Genomic DNA, 21,467 nt, shown 5'->3' with positions numbered 1-21,467 from the left:
TGTGCATGTAATGGTTAACAGCAGTACTTTGATATTTTTGTAATGTCAATACATCAGGCCACCAAACTCAAAAATTAATTTAAAAATAAATTCCAAATTTATATCGAATTTAAATTGGGGGGTGTCGAAAATTGTTTAATATTTTCAAAAAGTTGGTTAGTAAATTCCATATAAAAATTGCAATTTTTAATGCAGCCAACCTTTCCTGGCTTCCAAATGGAAAGGGACAACCCGGAGATTTTTTTTTACTTCTTTATTAATCCGACCAAAGTATAGATTTTGACTAGGACATCTTTATCTCCATTAAAATAATATTGACTTAAAAACTGTTGATGAGCCAGTTCATTTGGCTTCGTCCTTTTTAAGCGGCGCACTTCGTTGCCAGTAGGTAAAAGCTTCTTCTCGTCCTCATTTTGGTGATTGGTTAATTGCTCTTTGTGTTTAGAGGCAAATCTTTTGATTTCATTCTCAACACTACTTATTTTGAGATCCCTGTATAGATCTTCGTTGCGAACATACCATGGTGCGTCAACAATCTGCCTAAGGATTTTGTTCTGGGATCTTTGTATGATTTCTACTTTGGTTTTTTTTTGCACAACCCCAGAGTTGGATGCCGTAAGTCCATATTGGTTTTAGCACTTATTTGTAAATTAGGATCTTGTTGTGGATAGACAGCTCGGAATTTCTGCATAACAACCAATTTAACCTTCTTGCTTTCATGTTCAATTGCTGCTTTTTCATTTTTGTATGCTTTTTCTATCTTAGTTTCGCGTCTAGGACCATACCCAGGTATTTTGCAATATTTGAATGTGGAATAGTTTTAGAGTCGATACTGATCGGAAGTGTTGCAATGTTTTTATTTGTAAAGTTTAAATTTTGTCTCGTTCAGTTTTATACGCCATTTCTTTGCCCAGCTTTGCTTTCTTTGTCATTCACTGCCGCTTGAACCTTTCCTGTTGATGCATGTACTTTATTAGCTACAGCTATCAGCGCGCTGTCATCCGCAATGTGGCTGCAGTGACTTGGTTCCCCAGAGGTAAATCACTTGTGTATAACGAGTATAGCAGAGAACCAAGGGCACTGCCCTGGGGCAGCCTGGCCTCTATGTCTTCCAAGTCTAAGTACTCTCCGCCATATCTTACACGGTATTTTCTGCTCGTCAAATATGATTTTAAGATTAGGTAATATAGGAGTGGGAGGTCGCGATGGATTTGAAATTTAAGACCTTCCAACCATACCTTATCGAAGATTTGCGACATATTTACAAAAGCACCAGTACAAACTTGCTTAGATTCGACAGCTAGTTCAAATTGATTGGTAACTCGGTGTACATGCTGAATAGTCATATGTCCTTTTCGGAAGGACATCGTAATTGATGTGATGGTATAAGATTTCGATGTTGAATGTTGTGAACTAATATTTTATGCAACAGTTTTTCAAAGACTTTCAGATTGGCAGCCGCGATATAGGTCTATATGAGGAGACCTCAATAGGTGATTTGCTTAGTTTTTATATAACGACGATTTCAGCGATTTTCCATATTTTGGGAACGTACACTAGTTGAAAGCAGGAATTTACGATATCTTTGAATCTTGATAAAACAATGTCAGGAAGATTTTTCAAGATTTCGCCATTGATAAGATCGAAACCCGAAGATTTTTTCGCTATTGAAGCTATTAATTACAAACTTGAGATCGGCTGATGTTGTTAATGGATGTTCCGAGTAATCACTCTTTTGAAAATAATTGGTATTTTCTTCATCGCTCATAGCGAAAGGTTTAAACACACTTTTAAGAGCAAAAATATCGGCCTTTTCCTTCTCAGTTTTTGCCCACTGACCGTCTGGTTTCTTAATTGGCGGATCTTGAATTACGACAATGACGATGAATTTTCGTTGTAGCCTTCCACAATGAATACTCTGTTTCTTTATTGTTGTCCAGTTCACGTAGATATTTACTGATAGACTGATTTTTAAATTCATCAAGTAGCTTTCTCTAATTTGTTAAGTTGATTTAATTTCGTTTTATCTCCTGGATAACTTGACACTTGCCACCTTTTCCTAGCTTTTCTTTTATCCTTAATTAATTGTAAAATTTCATTGACTTAGATGGAGGAGTGCTTCCGATCGCAACTTGCTGTATGAGCTGTGAGTTGCTCAATCTCTTTGTCCAGTTGTGTAGATGTGTGAATTTCGTGAACAGAAAACTATGTTAGTTTCTCCTCGAATGCTTCCCAGTTGGTTTTCTTATTTGTCAATCGGGGAATAGGTTCCTTTTCAATAAAGTTATCGCTTATGGTCAGCGCCACTGGCGTATGATCCGAATTCAGGTCAAAGAAAGATTTAATTTCCATGCAGTTACTATTAATTCCTTTAACGACAAAGAAATCTAGTAAGCCAGGCATTTTATTGAGATCGGAAGGCCAGTATGTAGGGGAGCTTGTTAATAAGAAATTACAGTGTTTTACAGCCCCAGAAAGTGTGTTTAGCATTGAAGTCGCTGTCTATTATGAAGTTGTTATCGAGATGACTAAATATGTCTGAAAACTGATTTTTATGGATGGAAAAACCAGGTCGAAAGTAGATTGCTGATATTTTTAGTCTGAATACAAACGGTGGTAATTTGGATACTGGATGTTTCAATCTTGTAATCTTCATAGGGTAGCAAAGTGTCTTTTACAAGTATAGCTATTCCTCCACGCGGAACATCATTAGGGAGTAATGTAAAAAAGAAGTTATAGTTACGAATATCAACATATGACTGACTGGTAAGCTGCGTCTCAGAAGTTAAGCATATATCAATATCGTAACAACTAAGAAATAATTCAAGTTCTTTTATACGTAAGAGACGAATCATTACTTGTACGGTTTGTGTTCATTTCTTAAGTTGAACTGTTTGGGTTTATTTGTTTCACTTAAAATTTTCTCGTAGAGCTTTTAATGTTCATCTTATGAAAGTGCATATAAATCCTGCTTGATATCAGATTTTGTCTGACGGCAAAATTATAGATATTAATCTATAATTTAATTAATTTAATATTAATCTATAAAAGTGTTCGTTTTCTCTCACAGGAAAATAATTTTTACATTTACAAATCAATATAAGATTATTTTTGATGTTTTCTTAAGGACCGAAGGACTGATATTTGAGATTTGACATTAAAATCAATTCGTAAGTAATTATAAGTGTGTGTTTTAACTTCACCCTTCAGTCGAAATTAATTTTTTTTTTTTATTCAAAAAAATCACATTTCTAAAAGCAAAATTTTTTTTATTTAGTTTTTCTTTTATACTTTAGGTTATTAGTATTTAGTGTTCTTACTTTTTAATATCGAATATTATGAATATCTGAAAATTACTTACATACTAATTCGTTATTTTATAAGAATTGTATAGAGGGCTATGATGTTGCACATCATTTTTATATGCGCAACATCATTAAATATCTCAATATCTTATGACCCTCGAAAATGAACACATTTTAAAAATTTATTTCTTATATTATCAGTTTTATTTGTCAATTTTCCGGAACAACAATAATAATAAATATATATATATTTTAAGGACTCTAAAACAGCATAATTTTTAACAAGTTTTAATTAATATGATGGTTATTACTCACTGAAGTATGATGGTATGAAGTGTGGTATGAGCTTCACATACTACTTCATTTTAAAACAAAATATTTTAGAACATAAATTATTCATGCTAAAAAGTTATTTTACTTACTGAATTCAACGAGACGTCTTCATATATTTCATTTCATCATTCTAAAAAAAGGTCATTTAAAATATTTGCTTGTATGCTACATTTTATCAAACACAAATTCATTTTGCTTAAAAAAATCCGGTCCTGGTAAAATTATGTTATCCGCAGTAATTTTAATTTAAAACAAAACAAAAACAAATGTTTTCTTTGCAAAATTAAAAACGTAATAAAATTACAAATTATGAATTAACCAAAGCACTATTGAATAAATATTTCTTTTAATTATTGAAATGAATAATACTCACATATATATGGTTGTAAAAAACTACATACATACATATTTGTTTATGCAAATGGGATAATGTCTTTATATCTAACAAGTCCCAATACTCAATTTTTTTTACGAAATATTACGAATTTTTGGCTTCGTTGCTGGTTTTTTCTTTAAATGCCACTGATCGTGTTATATTTTTTATTATTTTTTTCTTTTTTCTTAAGTAAAAAAAAGTTTAATATTTTAAAAAATTTCAGGATATTATACACATTTTTTAAAAAGCTTCCCATTTAAATTCTATTGCACGAAAAAGAAAGAAAGGTAGGAGGAAAGAAAAAATGAAAAAAAAAATTCAAATTCATATTTCAGTATGGTTTCAAATGTTAATGAGGAAGGGTGTATGATTTTTTATGCACATATTGTATTTCGCAATAAGGTAAGTTGAGTAGTGTCGGCTAACAAAAATGTTATTAAAAGTAATATAGGTTGACACATTCCAACAATTTGAATTATCTCATTTCGGTTATTTATACGTTACTTATAAAATTGTTTCAAATAATTTCAGTTAGTTTTTAAGTTATTAAAAATAAATATGTATGTACCTACTTCCAATAAATTTTTTTTTTAAATAATTATTTTAAAACTATTTCAAACATATTATATTGAGTGCTTCAAAAATTTTGCTGTGCTCTTTTTTCATATTTTATTAGCAGGTAAACAAGAGCAATCTATTTATAAAATGTCCCTGTATGTGTATGTATGACCTATCTTAATTCTAAACGGAAAGAATATTACATAAAGAACAAAAATTTTAAAATACCTGTTATTTTACAGTCGGAATTTTTGAGTCATTTGGTAAAATACCATTTATTTCAAAAATAAAAAAATATTCAAATCCGGTCATAAAAATATATGATTGTTTTTTCCAAACATTTTAAATATTTTTTTTTCTTAGGTAATTGATATAAATGATAGTAAGTTTTTAATATTTTTTCAAATAAAAATAGAGGTAAAATTTTGAAGTTTATATAAAATTTGTATTTAACAAATAATATTTGATTGTATTTTAGATATTATTTTCTAATTCCCTCTTGAAATTTTTTCTTTACTTATTTTTTTCTGTATTTATATCAATATTTAAGAATTATCTTTCACTAATTATATTTTCAACTTGACACTAAAGTTACTCCCCATATCTTAAGTTAACTTACCCTATGAGAAAAAAAAGCTGTTCACTTAAAAATAATGAAATTCTTTCAGTAACATATAAAACGTTGAAGGCGAGGGATGTGCTTGTTGTTTTTCCGCTTTTTTTTCTAAATTTTACCTGCTTTATAATAAGTGTGAATTTATTTTAATATTTCTTCTCAAAAAATAGCCACTTCGATTTAAAAAAACCCATATAAAATAAGGTCATGCTTTCAAGTTTCTCTCTGAGTATTGGGACTTGTTATATATAAAGACATTAAATGGGAATAGAGTTATACACCTTTTTCTTTTTTTTCACTTGTTATTGTTTCACTTATAAAATTAAGTAGTGTAAGCGAGATAAAAACCAAAATACTCCTTCCTTTAGTATTTCTAACTCGTTGATGTAAACAGTACGTTTCCCTCTCACGCGCTAAACACAAAGAGCCTCACTTCAAAACTGCAGAAATGTTAGCTTTAACACTTTATAAAGCACTATTTGTCTACAGCAACTACAAACAATAACACACAATAAAAAAAATGATAAAAGATGCTGTTAAAATTTGTAAAATTTCAGAGGTAGCAACTGCAAAAATAGAAAATAAACTAATTTTGAAGTTGCAGTTTCATTGTGTGCGATTCCATTCAATCTCCATTAACCCAGAATCTATATTTTTCTGCAGTTGTAAAATTTTGCACTTAGAAGTACTGCCTCATTTTGTTTAAAGCTTGACATTACAAAAAATCAAGGTCTGGACCCTGCTTTTATTTGTGAATTTGTAAAATTACATATGTATGTATGTATCTTTGGCGATATGACATTTTTGAAGAATCATGTTTTTTTTGTTGTTTGTTTGGAAAAAATATGATTTTTGCCTACTTTCATTTCGAGTTTTCTATATGAAACGTTGACTAAAAGCTAAAAGTTTTTATACAAAAATGAAAGTTGGAGTTTTTTGAACAACATATCAAAAATTCAAATTTTAACTATAATTTTGATTATAGTTAAATAATCATAATTTTAACTATAATTTTTTTGTATCGCCATGTCAGGCAACATAACAGAGAATTGAGAGTTAAAAAATGATAATATAGTGAATAAAACAAAATTTGGTGCTATATTTTTTAGTCTAGAATACACGACTTAAAATAAAGTTAATAAAAATTTTATTAGATTTTAATTTAGAGTTTAAGTTTGTAATTATTTGATTTAAAGTTTTATAAATATGATAGTGCTTTTAAAATTTTGAAATCATTGTAAAAAATGTGCCGGATCAAGTTGTCCCCTACATATAAACAAACATAATAAAAATATTATAAAGAAATTCTTTATTTAATTACCGCATAAGATTCTTTATGCGGTAGTTTAGGTAAATCAGTGAATTAGCCTTATTAACAATGTGAAAATATTTCCTAATAAAACTAAAATTACACACATACCTAAAAATAGAGGGAACATATGCAATAATTTTTATGAATTATGAAGCATATGAATTTAATTAACATAGTATACACATGAAAAATATATAGATATACAGGGTGTTTTTTTTTTTCAATTTTATTTATTATTAATTTCAGATAATTTTACACAAACAGTATAAATTATGTATAAGAAATTAATTTTTTACACACTATTATTTTGATAGATTAACAACTATTTAATTCAAAATTCATTTATAAGTATATTTTAACAATTACGTATTCTTATAATTATTTTTTTTTTTATTTTTAATATTATTAAATTTTTATTAAATTTACATTTCAGTTAAATTTAAATTTAGTTTTCAGAGGGGTAGATCTGTTGTTACTAATTTGGTTGAGTTTGTCTCGGATACTATCAATGTTATGGAAGGGGGTGGGCAGGTCGATGTTATTTTTACGGATGTTAGTAAGGCCTTCAAAACTATTCCGCATCAGGTTATATTGAGAAAGTGGGCTGGCGTGGGTTTTTCTCTTCGTAGCCTGCTCTGTCTGATGTCTACTGTGCCGAGTCGGGTGTTCCGCAAGGTAGCCTTTTGGGTCCAATACTTTTTTTGGTTGCGACTAACGATGCTTTTGGTTCTGTTCCGTGTTCCGCGCTTTATAGTTTTGCGGATGACTCCAAGATTGTGAGGACGGTTCGGTCAGAGATTGATTGTCTAGAGTTACAGAGGGATTTGGATAGTTTTTGGGACTGATGTAGGGTCAATGGCTTGGAATTTAACATTGGTAAGTGTCGGGTCATGAGCTTCTCGCGTAGAAGGGATTCTTCTATTGTATTGGTGGGGTGGTATTGGGGAGGGTAAGCACTTTTTGTGATCTTGGGGTTATGCTTGATCGCAGGCTGGATTTTGATGCTTATTTGAATATGATCCTTGGTAAGGCTAACTCGAAGCTGGGTTTCGTAATGAGATGGAGGGTTTATGGATCCGTATGTTGCAAAGCATTTGTATGTGTCCTTTGTTAGGCCAATTCTCGAGTAAGCTTGTCAGGTTTGGGAGACTTTTCGTGTTGTGGAGGCTTCTCGTATTGAGTCAATTCAGAGGAAAATTTTGCGTTTTGCTTTGAGGGGCTGGGACTGGTCTAATCCTTTTAGGCTTCCATCGTATGAGGCTAGGTTAATGTTGATTGATTTGCAGTCCTTGGGGGCACGTAGGGTTGTTGCTGACATAGTGTTTATCCATCAGCTCGTGTCGGGGGCCATTGTGGCTTCTTCTTTGTTGAGGCTGGTTTCTATTGGGAATAACGTAAGGAATCTTAGGTCCGTGGAGTTGTATAATGTTCGCTATCACTCTACTGATTACGGTAGGAATGAGCTGGTTAATAGAATGTTGCGGTCTGTTAATTCTAATTCTTTGATATTTAGATCCTGCTATTAGTAAGATACTCTCAAATCTAAACTTTGGTCTAATTTAGTTTTGTAGTATTTTTTTCGTTTCTTCTTGTTCTTGTTTTTTTCTCTCGTCTTTACTTATCTACATTATCTATATTATCTATTTATTGCCTGATGGTTGTTTTTTTTTTACTTTTTTTGTTAATCGCTTTGGTTTTTTGTTTTTATTATTATTATTAAGTTGTGCTCGTCATTTATTTTACTTGCCCTTCTGCTCTTCCCTCTTTTTTTCCTACATATTCCCCTTTCTTCCCTCCCTTTTCTGTAAATGACGACGCTATTGCTTGATAACTGATAGTTGCATAATTGCAACTAAATGATGTTTTTATTTGCGCCTGTTGGCGATATGCTTAATGCTTGATCTATGCAATGAATGTCTGATATAATTCCACGATATCAACCTATCATTTTTTTTACAGGAGAAAGAGCCCTATATTCTGATCTTAATTTTGATATAACATAAGGTGGAAAAATTTTTTGAAATATCGTGTCTATCAGGCGAAAACTGAGGTCAAAACCTTAAAAAATTAACTAAAATAAAGTACTTTTCAAACAAAAACAAACTTTTTTAATCTTTATTACGCAGTATTATGCTTTATTAACATGTACTTTCTTTTTCAAAAATGAAGGACATTTGCATTACCATTATTTCTCCACAAAATATTTCCAAAAGCTTTAGAAATATTATGTCTACGAGGATCAAATTTATTAAAAAACAACAAAAACTAGTTTTTTCACAACAAATTAATTGTAATCCAATTAATGTTCACCCTTCAACCTTCTTTGTGTTTTGTTATTATTCGAAAAATGTAATTAGTGATCTTCACCTGTAGGTAATATAGAAAATTTTAATTTGTAAGCACTAGTAAAGTAGAAAAAGATTGAATTTTAACTTTTTCTAATTGAAAATTTGAAAAAAGTTGATCTTGTGAGAGATTTATGATGTTAAAAAGGGTCCTCTATAGATCCCATAAGAATACTTGTAAATTCGTCAGCTGTTAACTGTCGCTATCTCTTAGGGTGACCTGTGTTTCTGTCAGCCGAGGATTAAAGCATCAAGTTCGGCCCATGGATGTAGTTCTGTCATTCGTGGTGACAACACAATACATATCATAACAGACTTGTTTGGTATAAGAAAGTTTTTGCATGGAAAGCGTCAGGGATAATACTTTTTGAACAAAAATGAGAGAAAATGATGACATTCTTTTTTTCTCAATGTTTAAAATTTTTTTAAGTTTTGTATAGTAAAATTTAGTATTTTAAAAACTTGTAAAATCTTACGGCTGTCGAAACCTATGATTTTCTTGGTTATGTCAGAAGGCTTTATTTTTAAAAAAAATATTTTTCATCAGCAATAACTTTTTATTCAAAACTTTTCAATTAAAAATAAAATAACTTCAAAAAAGGTTTTTTTGAAGTTTCACACTTTTATAATTCAAAATCAAAATTTTTGGTTTTTGGTATAACTGAAAAATATTTATTTATGTTTGATAAATATCTTGACGTTTATAACATATCTAAAAAGCTTTTAAAAGCTTTCCGTCTGATTTATTTTTTTTTAAATGAGAATTTTTTTCTCTTTGTGAGAAATTTCGTCATTGTTTCTCTTTTTAAAGTTTTTTCAAGTTTTATCCCAGACAGACCATTAGGAATTGAGATATAAGAAATTGAGAATTTTTTTTTTGGTAAGTAGTAAGAAAGCACGTAAGTAAGTAGGCAGCGGCAAAATAGATTTACTGACTACTTACTCCAATTAATTTTCCCAAAACAGTCAAGGTCCAGACCTATTTTCTTGCCAGTCGTGGTTCTGGCCTTGATATTAGTATTATGTCATGATGCTTGATTTTAAATTACACTAAGTTGCGAAATTTCAGCTAATAATCATAATAAAATATCAACAATCTCCATAGCATATTATAATTAATTTTTTAGACAAAATAAAAATAATGAATTTTAAATTAACTAACTGCTGCTTCAAGAGCAGAAGAACAATTGGCTCTCTTCGTTTTTTGTTTACAAGAAACTGTTTAATGGAAAAAGCCGCTGTTGACAAACATAAAATGAAAGGATGGCAAATTCATTCATACGGTACACTGAATGAATTACAATTTTCTGATAAATTAAGAATTCCTATTATTCGTTGTCCGAATGAAGTACTTGTAAAAGTGACATCTGCCGGAGTGAATCCGATTGACGTATCTATGGTTGGTAAGAAATAAAACAAGTTTTTCATAAGTGATCTGAAATATGTATGCGAAATTTTAGGAGGATATGGTTCCAAATTAATAAATATTTTAAGGTGTAATCGTGAAGGTATTGAGTTCCCCCTAACTTTTGGACGTGAGTTTACAGGAGTCATTGCGCAGAAAGGTATGGGAATTTGCAAGGATTTGCAGGTTGGTGATGAAGTTTGGGGTGTTGTCCCTATTCAAAGACAAGGAAGTCATTCAGAATATACGGTTGTGCCGGACTTTTGTTTATCGAGAAAACCTGTAAATTTGAATCATATTGAAGCTGGATGTTTACTTTATGCAGGATTAACAGCTTGGTCTGGTTTGTTTATTTCCGGTCAACTAGGTGGTGTTGCTGGAGCTCTAAATTGCGGGAATACTTGTAGTCAATCCAATACAAAAAAAGTTTTAGTTCTAGGTGCATCGGGAGGGGTAGGTTCGATTGCTATTCAAATTTTACGAGCGGAAAACTCTACAGTTATAGCTACTTGTTCTACAGATGCAATACCTCTTGTTAAAAACCTTGGAGCCCAACATGTTATTGATTATTCAGATCAAACACAATTAAAACAATTAGCAGATTTTAGCCCATACGATATAATTTTAGATTGTGCTGGATTAGGCCCAAAATACGCTGGGCATTTCGATTGGCAATTTAAAAGTTTTGTTACATTTTCATCTCCACTTTTAAAAAATGTCGATGAGTCTGGAATAGGCTTGGGAATGTTAAAAAATTTTATTGAATTGATAGAATCGAATTCAAAAACATTGTCATTAAGGCAAGGATGCGTTAAATGGGGTTATTTTGTACCAGCTCCACAAGGAATTGAATACTTGAAAAAACTGATTGAAAGGAAAAAGGTACGAAGCTGTCTAAATTTACCTTCCTGTAAAATAAAATCATTAAATTTTCAGTTGTTACCACAAATAGATTCAACATTTAATTTCGAAAATACGAAGGAGGCCTATGAAAAAGTTAGTCACGGACATTTGCGTGGAAAAGTAGTGATAGATTTTATTAATGAAAAAAAAAATAGTCAATGATACGCTAAATTATTGAACTTGTATAATAAAAGGAAATTAATATAACTGCACAACTTTTTAAATAAAACTAGTAAATTTATTTTTTATTTTTATTATTTTTCTTTAAAATTAGGTAAATCAATATTTAAGTATTTAATTTACACCATTCGTCGAATAAGTCTGTTAATTTTATCTTCGCGGTTGCCAAAGTCGCCACCTTCAACGTAATGGTTATTTTTCTTGCGCCATCCTCCTGTCGGAGAATTCAATTTGAAGGGCCATAAAAAGTTTGAAGCATTTTTAAAGTTTGGTCCAATAGTGAAAATTTCATGAACTAAATCTTCAACACATTGCAAGTTATATTTTTTACTCATTTTTCGTTCAATAACAAAATTATCAGTTATCGGGATACGTTGTTTTCTATGTTTAACAAAACCACGTTTGTAAATAAGTTGTCGCACTGACTTCAAATTAGGATAACCCCATGTAATGTATGGCTCACAAATACGAAGCATATTGATGGTCGCTTTGTTGAGTTTAATAAAAACACCATTATTTATTTGACGTAAACGGAATAATTGTAAAACCTTCCGAACTTTTGGTGCAACTTTGTTAATACTAAAATGTTAACATTTTGTTAGTACATATATACTTATTCTCAAATTTTGTTTTTAATTATACTAATTTTATTTTTGTACATATTTGCAATATTTAATTTTGTTTGATTACAATTAAATCACTATTGTCTATAGAAAACATAGCTAAATGAAATTGTAAACAATTTGATCTGCGATTCTAGTGGAGATATAGAAATTATTAAATAATTTATATACCATGCCAAGAAGAATCGCAGTTTTAATTTTGATTATTTTATAATCTCATCTCTACTTCAAGATGGAGTTGCAACTTACCCACGAATACGAATTACAAAAGCCAATTTGCTCTCAGCTGGAACGTAATACATGCCCCTCTTTTTAGCTATGCGTCTCAACTTGATTTCCCGACGTTCGGCTCTTGCATATTCTGCATTATATTTTTCCGCCCTTAAAAAGTTTTCACGTTTTCTAGTAGCAATAACAACACGTTTTTTTAATTTCCTTTTTATAAGACTTGCTTTGGTACAAGTACGTTTTTTTGCAAACTTTAATTTTGATTCTGGTACAGCTGGAAGTTTCTTATTAGCATCTTTCTTCACTGTTTTAGTGCCTTCCTTCTTCTTACTATCCGTGGTAGTCATCCTAAAAGTTTAATTAATTTTTTTTATTATTTTTCTCTTGCAAAGATAGAAAAATCCAATTTATTTTTGTTAAAATATAAAACCTGGATTAGTTTCCCTACACGTTGCCGTGGAAAAGAAATTTAGCCGGAAGTTTTACAGCGAAGTCAAAATGTTGGCAGCTTTTGCTGTCAAATTAGACACTCTTATTATTACATTATGTCAACAAGAGGAAGTAAACAAAATAACCTTATTCAACAAACAACTTCGTTCTTTATTGTTCAAAAGTTTCTATTTTCAACTGTAATCAATGCGAAACCTGTTTCATATATCAAATTGAATGATTTCAAACAGTTTCTAATTATTGTTTTTTGTGCATACATATATGTGCAAACAATAACCTTTTAAGAACAAGGAATTTGAATTTCAAAATAAATTTTGGCATTCAACTTCTGTTTTAAATTGTAATTCAAAAACAGTTGACATGCATCTTTTTGGAATTGAGAAAAATTTTTGATTAGAAGTTTTGGAGGATTTGTTCGTTTTCTGATTATTAAAAGAAAGAGTCATAATAAGTTGAGTTTTGTTTCATTGTTAAAAAGTTAGAACAAAATAATCTTTACTCAATAATCTTCTTCAAACTACATACAAGAAAACTTTCGATTTCTTTTATGTGTCGAACAACTGATTGATATCTGACATTGTAATCATTTCGTGAATAAATATAAAGTAAGCTAACAAACTGATAAAGTCGTGTTTGTTTTGGCTTCAGCCTTCAGTCAAAAGTTAAATTTTTTAATTTAAAAACAAGGGAACTTCTCTATATAAATATATGGTATATTTAGAAATAAATTCGATGGAAACTACATATGTCAATTATAACTTTTTTTACTCTTGCACTGAATTAAATTATTTTTCCTTTGTTTATTAATTATTTATTTCCTTATTTATTTTAAATTATTTATTTTTTCACTTATTTTTATTTTAAAAAAAAATCACTCTTAATTTGCTATATATTATGTATTAATGTCATAAATATCTACAGGCCATCAAGCTCAGAGAGTAAATCAAAAATAAATTCCAAATTTTTGTGGAGTTTAAATGGAAGGTGTGTCGGAATTTATTTGTGTGAAGGAATCAATATTTTTGGCTCTAAGGATTCTACATATTTTTTGAAATTTAAAATTTAAATTTAAAAAAAACCGGCTGGTAAATTCCATCTGAAAAATGCACTAAAAAAAATGCAATTTTTAGCGCAGACTGAATTACATAGTAAAATTTTTGAAAAAATAGAATTTAAAAATAAATTGAAGAAAAAAGCAACAAAATAATAATTATAATCTAGATGGCTTTTAAAATCATACTAAGTAAAATTAGAATAATAAATACTCAAAAATTTCACAAAAAAATAAAAAAATATTTCAGTCGGCAAACTTCGAAAAAATAAAACATTAAGAATGGTTTTTGTATTTTTTTACGATGCAAAATATCGGAAAATATTTTCAGCTTGGAGGCCTGATAGATATATATGGATATACTTTGTTATAAATAAAAAATTAACTTTGCCACTTGATTTGATCAAATAATGCTTGATGTGTATACAAAATTTCACATCCAATTTCATAGCTAAAAAAATTTATCGTCAAACTTTAAAGTCTAAACAGTGTCTTATATTTCAATAATTGTCAATTCTGTAAATACCATAGATATATATAAGTAAGTAAATATGGGATTATATAAACAAATTCATAATAATATAAAAAATTGCTTACAGCATATAAAAGAATTAATTCATTTCTAAAAATTGTTTAAAAATTTGAATATGCAAAATTAAATGTGGTATAAATTCCCATTTTTCAATTGCTGCTCTGGGTTACTGATTCTCTAAACACTAGCCAATTAATATTACAAAATGTTACAAAATATGAAAGATTTGTCTGTTGAACATACTTAGTATGTTTATTATTTTATTGTCGAAAGTAGTCTTAAATGTCAAACATTGTTTTGATTTACTATAAGATAATGTTTTGTTTTCACCGCTAAAAAAGGATCTAAATTTTTTAATTTGAAACAATTGAGCAGATTAAAAATTTATAACAAAAAACTTTCGATAAAATATTTAAAACAAGTTTTGAAATGATAAAAATAATAGCTTTGAATGAAGAAATCGATTCGGAAGCCAATAGTGACGATGAAATTCGAGTCACAAAAGAAGCAGAGGTAATTTACTGTTAATTTATTAAATCAATAGAGCTTTTGAAATTTTTATAATTTTTCTTAGGAAACTATAGCAGTCTCAGAATATATGAGAGCACTTAAGTATAAAGCAGATAAAGATTATGAAAATGCTATGATATTATTTACGGAGCTATTGGAAACAACGGTGCTTAATGAGGTAAAAATATATTTACACAATGTTCTCTTATAGCACATTAATTATCACCTTTATTATGTTAGTTGTCTGCGGAAGATAAAGAGAACAAGCTTTATTCTGTTAGGTACAATTGTCACAAAAATATTGCTTACATATACGAAGAAAAAAAGGAATATGAACAGGCTTTGGAAAATTATATGAAGGTTTGTTGATTATATAAATTTAATTTACATTTATATTTTTAATTTCTAAAAAAAAACATGAAAAAAGGCTCTAGAATTAGATGACACAGAAGTTTTTATGATGAACCGTATGGGCCAGTTAGCTTTAAAACTTGAAAAGTGGGATTTAGCTGAATATGTGTTTCAGAAATGTTTAGCAAGAAATCCTAATCATTGGGCGGCTGCGGACGGGGTTTTAGATTGTTTATGTAAAACTGGAAATATAATGGGTTCATACGGTTGGGCATTAAAATTGTATTTGAAAGACAATGATTATATAAAGGCTGAGGATGTTTTGATAGAAATTACAGAAACTTTTGAAGATGTAATACCCTTCTTCGAAAAAGTTTGGCCCACTCCATTCACTCGGAAATCTCCCAAGACCAACGTAAGAAAAAAGAGCGTTTTCCCAGGCCCAAATCCAAATATTAAAGAAGAAAATGAAAAACTTGTTAAACCTGCTTTAGATAAATTCAAAGCAGATGCTTTGAATTGGTTAACTGTTGGAAAATTTATTGTGTCCCTTTACAATCACTTGATGGAAACAAAACAATGTCCGGTCTTCATTTTAGCAGTTTCCGATATATATGAAGAGGAGGACGAATGTAGTGCAGAATTGAATGGCGATGAATTCACAAAAGTAGATCAAAGTCAAGAGGTAAATAACATAACTATTAACTCTACAGTTGAAAGCGGCTCTCTAAATGATAATTTGGATAATAAAACGGAAAACGAGGCAGAAAATTTTGTAGCGCCAAATACGATTGACAACAATGTTGACGTTGTTGATTCCCCTAATCAAATACAAGAGGAAAACAATGAAGAAACTGAAAATCCCAAAAGTGAAACAGAAATAGTTAGGAAGCCAAGACGACGTTGCAGTGATCTGAGTTTTTTGGAACAATGGGGTTGGCATAAAAATAAAAGATATTCTTCAAGAAAACGAAGTCAACAGGACAAACCGGAAAACGATACTACAATGAATGGCTATCTAAGGAAGATTTTTTCTAAAGATTTTGAGTATGCTTTTCAACATCAATTTTGATTAAATTTAATATATTAATAAATAGTTACAAATTATTTTAGTGAAAATTTTGATAAAGAATCACCTTTTCTCCCTGATAAGAAAGGGGAAGAAATTGTTCTATCTAAAAAACAAGAAGAATATAGTGACTTTTTGAAGAAAAATGTTGTTAGTTGGGAGGAATTTCACAGTAGTACTGAAGCAGACTTTCAAGATTTTGTTAAAGAATTGAAGGTAGTTTAATATCAATTTTAATGCACATGTGTCAAATATGTTTTAAACCGTATGTAATTTGTTATTTCAGAATCGAAATTTTGATCTTTATTGTTTGTTATTCATTTGGCTCAAATATATTTCAAAGTATTGGGAACAATCCTTCACTCAAGAAATAAAGGACATTTACTATGAAATTTATAAGTTCTATATGTAAGCGCTTTTGGTAATATCAAGTATATTTTTTTATTTCTAAACTTTTATCAGAAATCACTATGATCTTCAGACTTGGAACCTTTTATCTAACGATGATTTTAATGCTTCATTTCGAATGGCTCTTTTATACTTGGAAATTGATATTGAAAAGCAAATAGAAAAGTCTAAAAGTTCTTGCACGTGCGTTTCTATAAATTACATGTTTTTTTGTACAATAAAAATAGCTTTTTTTTTAATTGTTTTAGTATAGCCACCGATTCAACATGGCGCACAATATTTTGGCATTTAAAATTTAATTCTGGGATAATTTTTGTTATTTCCGATGAGGCATATGAAAAGAATATAATTCGACTAGTTTGGTTGGATTATTGTGCAGCGAAGTTAGAAAGTAATTGGAATAAATGTGTTGAATGTCTTCAACATCTCGAACGTTTGATAGAACAGCAAGATGAAAAAAATTTTGTTTTGAAGTTTCCAAATTTGAAACAAAACAATTATATTGATCTGGAAAGTGTTAAATCAACATGCGTTAATATTCAAAGACGTATTAGTTTGATTAATGTGAAAAATCTGTACGATAATCAAAATTATAAAGAGCTTTGTGAGATTTTAAAAGAAAGTTTAATATATAGTACTGAAATTAGAAACTCTGATGATAGTGTTTTGAAAATTCAGACACAATTTGAAGTTTTGTTAGAGTCTTTATGGAATTCGCAGCAATATGAGGATTGTATGATTTGGTCAGAAAGATGTCTGTGCTATGCTGTTCGCAATCTTTTAGATGCTCCAACCGATACTTATCGATATGAGGAGTGGGCAAAAAGCTGTAATTTCATACTTATATATTTAGAGGAATTATTATTGCCGAATCCACGTGAAATTTTGGATAGTATTAAAAAATATACTTCACGTTTGGTTCAAAGTATATCAAAGATATTAACACATCAGTTTGATATACAGTTTAATAAAAATAATAATCCCCCGCATCCAGTTGATTGCAAACGAACTTGGGTTATTCTACATCAAATTCTTTTAGTAAGGGAAGAAAAAAATCCCGTTTTTGTAAAACCAAAGTCTCAAGATGGAACAATTTCGATTGGGGTTGAAGAAAATATAGAGGAAATGCTACCGAAAACCTTTTCATTTCTTTTTACGGCACATGAATATTTAGGAAGAAGATTTTGGTGCACTAGAGACGGAGGATTATTTTTACTTTACATTTTAGACTTTGTTATTCCGAAAATTCGATTACCTTTATATGATTCTATTCGAGATGTAGTTGTGGAATATGTTGAACAGCTCACATATTGTTTGTTTGGTTATCCTGCAAAAAAGGCGAGATCCAAACATATTGAAGAACATGATGCAAAAAATATTGATATAACCTTTGAATTGGCAGTCAAAATTTTTGATTTTTATCGTCCAGAAATATTACCGGAATTCAATTCGTACAAATTAGATTCTATATCTTCTGATTTCGAAGCATTATTATTAAAAATTTTACCCCTTATACCAAAGGAGTGTGATCCAACAGATTATAGTAAAGATATACGAGAGTTTGTGATTGGGCAAAACTTTGAACTGCCTGAAGAAGGATTTGACAAGCTACCTTTTCGGATTAAATATATCTTTTACTTATTGGGAGATTTTTATTTTAAAAATAGAGATCTTCAAAAAAGTATAAAATATTATATATTGGACTTAACATGTGAGCCAAAAAGGTTTGACTCTTGGGCTGGTAAGTCATGACAAATTCGATAGAGTTTGATCTAATTAAATATATTTGTTAATGTGATTTATAGGAATTGCACTTTCAAAACAAAGTCGATTGGACACGAAATTAAATTCTTGTACTGCTGTTGACTTCAAAGAATGTTTGGATGATGCAGATAGTACCAAGAGATGTTTCGAACAGTGCATAAGTATTAACAAGACCAATACTTTGTTATGGATAGAATATGGCCAATTCGCTTATACTGTTCATTCATTTTGTTCACGATTGTTGAAGCATTGTATGACATTATCAATGGAGCAATTTTCTTTCATAGAAAGTGTTAAAGAAAATTATTTACAAACGGCACAAACTTGTTTTATAACGGCTGACAAAACGATTAAAGAGAAAAAAGACCCCGACGTTGATGAGGACGATGAAGAGACGCATGACGAAAAGTGGCTACATCATTTTATGCTTGGAAAAATAGCTGAAAAACGTAAAGAACATCCAAAAATCTATTTAGATCACTATTTAATGGCGGCAAATTTATTACATGAGAATAACGCAACATATCCAATAAAAATCAATCATAACAATCCATCAACCCTCTCTATAGAAGCTTTGGAAGTATTTTATAGAACATCGTCGTCGATAATAAAATATTTAGAACAAAATAAAGAGGTCCGTCGGGATATTGGAAAATTATTCCAACAAGTTCTAAAGGAGCTTGCTGGCAGTCCATTTGCTTACAATCAGGCGAAAATCAATGGTCCGTGTTATTGAAAATCTTTCAATTTTTATGTTAAACTTTTTATTTTTAGATAGCAGTATTAATGCTTATAAAAGAAAATTGGCAGCTGAAAAAGCTGAGGCCTTGGCAAAAAAACAGAAACTAGAGGAAAAAGAAAGACTGCGATCAGAGCGCTGCACAAAACAAAATTCTCAAGAGCAAGCAACTGTTACGTCGACAACAACAATTTCCAATGCACCTATGAATGACACTAATGTGACAGTAATTTCAACAACAAAAATCGAACAAACAACTATTGAATCTTCATCAGTTGTAACAAGCACAACTAATGAAATAACTAATGAATCTAATGAAAACAAGATTGACATAGATAAAAGCAAAAGTGTTGATTCTGAAAAAACTAGTTCTGGGACTGAATTACAATCATCGGTTCCACATGTAAGTGATTCTGCACCGTTAATCTCAGTTAAAGAAGAAGCTGTTGAAATAAAAGAAGAATTATCTGAAATGAATAAAGATGAAAAAAATCAGGATATGTGTTTAAAAGTAAACAGTAGATCTCAAACTCCAGTTCAGAATGTTGAGAATATTCAAAGTGAGCCTGGAAGTCCATCACGTCGCGGATCTCAGGTATGTTAAAAAAAAATTTTGTTTTTCTATACTATACTTTTAAGTTGTGGTGAACAATTTTAGAGCACATCCATTAATATACATTTAGTAGGATTTGGATGATAACCTTAAAAAAATCGCGTCATTATCGAGTTTTACACATACCAAGTCGATGGTAATTCATAAAGTGGAAAATAAAGATTTTAGGCCCTTTCAGAAACATAATATGTCGTGCTTTAACTGCTATATATTTATGTTTATAAATAAATGCTGCAAATAAAGTTCGTTAATAAATATTGCTAAATTTTCAGCAATAATATAGTGAAATCGTTATGAGTAGCGCAGTTAAATTATTTTAGCTGTTTTACTTCTATGAATTTTCAAAATTATTGCGCATCTATCAAGTTATGTTTTTGCAGTATTGCGATTATAAAAATCGTGTCTATGTATTTCAACAAGTTGTTTTTATAACATGTATGTACATCATTGATATAAAAACTATTGAACTGAATTGCTTAAGCTCATAAAAAGTTCCTGAAGCGTGTATAGGCTTATTTAGAAATTTAATTAAGAATAAAATAGTTCTTAATGTTCACTTTGTTTAAATTTCATTTAAAATTAAATAATATCTTATATAAATTACTTCTATTACTAACACAGCGTTACAATATTTCTAAAAGATGCTTGCAGATTTATTCTATTATGTACATACATATGTTCTTATTATTGGAAGGAAAATTAACAAGCAAACATTTTTCTTAGTTTATTTTAATGTGAATTAATTATAAACTATATTTCAGATTCATTTATAAAAAATTTAATCATAAATGTTAATATATCTATGTAAATAAATAAAATGTTAATCTAAAACTAAAAAAAAATAAAAATTAGGTATCAAAAAAGGAAATTACTAGTCCCACGTTATCTGCAATGTATTCCAATTTTGCAGATACATACAAAACTTTTGTGTATTTTTCAGTAGATCCTAAGCAATGAATATTTAAATAATCTAGAACATTAAACTGAAGAAAGGTTATTTGGCTTAATAAATATAATTAATTCAGCAGAATCTTTATATTATTAAATTTTTAATATTAAACTTGGCGAAGTTTATTATTTCTGATTTTTTTAATTGTTTCACTTAGTATAATATGAGGAACGGCGGGAAATATAATTATGAATATTAAAATTTAAAATTTTTATATAAAATAATCGAAAATTTGCCAAATATTTAAATCTTTCCGATTCTTCAATATTCTTTCTGTAATATTTGAAAGTGTAGTTTATTATATTAATTAAGTAACATATTTTTTTATTGTAGATAAAACTCATAAATAAAATTCATTAAATAAAATTTTTATCAAAGTTGCAATTTTAAAAGTTACAGTAGTATTAATTTAAAAAGTCAGAATAGGCTGGATTTAAATTTGGTGATTATTTTGCTTTTGAATTTAGTGTTTACTTTGGCTAACTTTTTTTTAAGATTACAGTCAAAATAAATTTACATAATGGTAAATTTAGAAATTCTCATTAAAAATTAATTTACATAATATGTATTTATTAGCTACAAAGAATACCATTTTATTTATTTGCCGATTTTTCTTGAAAATTTAGCATTGTTAGCTTCACGTGATAGTTTCAATAAAATTTGTAAAACTGTAATAAAATAAAAGAAAAAATCCACATTTTTTTAAATTATATTGATAGTCTTACAGTATTTGTGTAGATAATTTTATTAACCAAAATTTATAGATTAATTTTTTGCGTTTTTGTTAATTTTTATGATGATATTTGTTGAAAATAGTTTTAAATATCATTTATATCCTTTTCTTTAT

The 21,467-nt window shown here is 29.3% G+C and overlaps 3 protein-coding genes across 3 annotated transcripts in view; 2 read left to right on the top strand and 1 right to left on the bottom strand.

The window, feature by feature from the left end:
- The first annotated feature begins 9,698 nt into the window (after positions 1–9,698).
- On the top strand, positions 9,699–11,403 carry LOC129612392 (reticulon-4-interacting protein 1 homolog, mitochondrial). The gene is made up of 3 exons (XM_055525954.1): positions 9,699–10,248; positions 10,306–11,132; positions 11,187–11,403. The coding sequence occupies exons 1-3, from the start codon at positions 9,987–9,989 to the stop codon at positions 11,313–11,315; spliced, it is 1,218 nt and encodes a 405-aa protein (XP_055381929.1). The 5' UTR covers positions 9,699–9,986; the 3' UTR covers positions 11,316–11,403.
- LOC129612393 (60S ribosomal protein L7) lies at positions 11,370–12,699 on the bottom strand. The gene is made up of 3 exons (XM_055525955.1): positions 12,615–12,699; positions 12,206–12,532; positions 11,370–11,912 (listed from the first exon to the last, which is right to left on the bottom strand). Exons 2-3 carry the CDS (start codon positions 12,529–12,531, stop codon positions 11,453–11,455), a joined length of 786 nt encoding a protein of 261 aa, XP_055381930.1. The 5' UTR covers position 12,532; positions 12,615–12,699; the 3' UTR covers positions 11,370–11,452.
- Positions 12,700–14,542: 1,843 nt separating this feature from the next.
- The window catches only part of LOC129612476 (calcineurin-binding protein cabin-1-like), a 52,352-nt gene continuing 45,427 nt past the window's right edge, over positions 14,543–21,467 (top strand). Inside the window, exons 1-10 of the mRNA XM_055526089.1 lie at positions 14,543–14,730; positions 14,792–14,905; positions 14,968–15,087; positions 15,155–16,125; positions 16,192–16,363; positions 16,434–16,555; positions 16,610–16,738; positions 16,804–18,296; positions 18,361–19,041; positions 19,094–19,653. Of these exons, the coding sequence (XP_055382064.1) occupies positions 14,647–14,730; positions 14,792–14,905; positions 14,968–15,087; positions 15,155–16,125; positions 16,192–16,363; positions 16,434–16,555; positions 16,610–16,738; positions 16,804–18,296; positions 18,361–19,041; positions 19,094–19,653 (4,446 nt within the window). The 5' untranslated portion in view covers positions 14,543–14,646. The remainder of the gene's footprint in view (positions 14,731–14,791; positions 14,906–14,967; positions 15,088–15,154; positions 16,126–16,191; positions 16,364–16,433; positions 16,556–16,609; positions 16,739–16,803; positions 18,297–18,360; positions 19,042–19,093; positions 19,654–21,467) is intronic.

This window comes from Condylostylus longicornis, unplaced genomic scaffold, assembly GCF_029603195.1.
Source record: "Condylostylus longicornis isolate FDR11 unplaced genomic scaffold, ASM2960319v2 ptg000072l, whole genome shotgun sequence".
NCBI classification, from domain to species: domain Eukaryota; kingdom Metazoa; phylum Arthropoda; class Insecta; order Diptera; family Dolichopodidae; genus Condylostylus; species Condylostylus longicornis.
Note: the sequence above shows the minus strand (reverse complement) of the source record. Positions and strands in the feature narration are given on the sequence as shown.

Excerpts from the sequence above, each read along its gene's own strand:
- LOC129612392 (XM_055525954.1), top strand. The coding sequence starts at position 9,987 with ATGAATTTTAAATTAACTAACTGCTGCTTCAAGAGCAGAAGAACAATT. Across the intron at positions 10,249-10,305 it reads GATTGACGTATCTATGGTTG|GAGGATATGGTTCCAAATTA; the intron begins GTAAGAAATAAA and ends GCGAAATTTTAG. Across the intron at positions 11,133-11,186 it reads AACTGATTGAAAGGAAAAAG|TTGTTACCACAAATAGATTC; the intron begins GTACGAAGCTGT and ends TTAAATTTTCAG.
- LOC129612393 (XM_055525955.1), bottom strand. The coding sequence starts at position 12,531 with ATGACTACCACGGATAGTAAGAAGAAGGAAGGCACTAAAACAGTGAAG. Across the intron at positions 11,913-12,205 it reads TTTGTAATTCGTATTCGTGG|TATTAACAAAGTTGCACCAA; the intron begins GTAAGTTGCAAC and ends TTAACATTTTAG.